The sequence below is a fragment of the Frankliniella occidentalis genome, unplaced genomic scaffold, assembly GCF_000697945.3.
Source record: "Frankliniella occidentalis isolate FOCC.00 unplaced genomic scaffold, Focc_3.1 Scaffold252, whole genome shotgun sequence".
NCBI classification, from domain to species: Eukaryota; Metazoa; Arthropoda; class Insecta; order Thysanoptera; family Thripidae; genus Frankliniella; species Frankliniella occidentalis.
The window spans coordinates 99,266-100,407 of NW_026267378.1; the positions used below are offsets into that span (position 1 = coordinate 99,266).

Consider the following 1,142-nt stretch of genomic DNA (forward strand, 5'->3'; position numbering starts at 1 on the left):
CCCTACCCCCACCTGGACCGGACTCGTAAAGGTGATATCCAGAATCCACATGGTTCTCGTAAAAGACGCGTTTTATGGAGGCTGAACATGCCATGATCACCCGGACGAACACCGCCGCAACTCATCCCCGGATTGGCTTCAGCACTCTGCTGCCCCGGTACAGCACGACTCTCCTCCTGAATATATATTTCGCACAAATGGAGTTCCTCCCCCCTGCTGCCCCCCGCCGGGCAGTAATGCCTCCGCCGGGCTTACATTGTAGGAGGAAGAGCGTTGCCATATTTCTTTTTTGTGCGAACTGATTTCTTTCCGAACGTGAAACCTGATCTGCTTACCGGAGCGGCGCCGTCCGAATTGGGCCGCTCGGCTCAACGGGAGGGGCGGGGTCAGCGTCGTCGAGGGGCGACAGGGAAATGTAATAGGAGCGCGGCGGCGGTGCGCCATCCCCGGTGAGGGATCGCCACAGGCACTCACCTGATTGTGTCTCCGACTGGACAGTCTCCTGGACGCTGTCTGCGAGCGGCGTGTCGTCCGGTACTCCCTCGTCGGGCCGCAGCACCACCTCGGCGAGGGACATGGGCACCTTGTCCTCCTCCAGGACCTCTCCGATCATCACCACTTCGCTGTCGTTCTCGCCGCTGTGCCCGAGCAGGTCGATGGCGTCGTCGACTCCCCCGCCGCCGCCGTCTCCTGGCCCCAGGGTGGCTGCGGGCCCCGACGCCGACGCCGCCCGGGCGGAGGGGGCGGCGGCCGCGGCGTGGGCCGAGGGGGGCGGGTCGTTAGGCGTCCTCCGGCGGGCCGACGCCGTATGCGGAGCGTGCCGGAAGACGCCGGTGCCGACGCCCGTCCACAGCAGCACGATGAGCAGCAGCAGCACCAGGATGCCCGCCCCGGCCGCCACGCCCGCGGCGCGCGCTGCCCGCGTCTCCCGACGGCCGGAGCCACCCCCGCGGCCACCGCCGAGCTGCACCCCTAGCCCCATGGTCTCCGTGTCCGTGTCGCCGTCGTGTCGGTCACCGGGACTCTCTGCAACAAGGAAGAAAGCGTTAACAAGGACGGACAACAAACACACACGGTCCCAGGTAGACAAAGTTTTCCGGAACATTTGAAAACTTGTCAAGGAAAACTTCGAAAAACTTCCC

The 1,142-nt window shown here is 64.8% G+C and overlaps 1 protein-coding gene across 1 annotated transcript in view; it reads right to left on the reverse strand.

Annotated features, from left to right (window-relative positions):
- LOC127750752 (uncharacterized) overlaps positions 1-1,142 on the reverse strand; it is a 106,757-nt gene that overhangs the window by 96,529 nt on the left and 9,086 nt on the right. Inside the window, exon 2 of the mRNA XM_052273181.1 lies at positions 475-1,026. Coding sequence (XP_052129141.1) covers positions 475-1,026 — 552 coding nt within the window. The remainder of the gene's footprint in view (positions 1-474; positions 1,027-1,142) is intronic.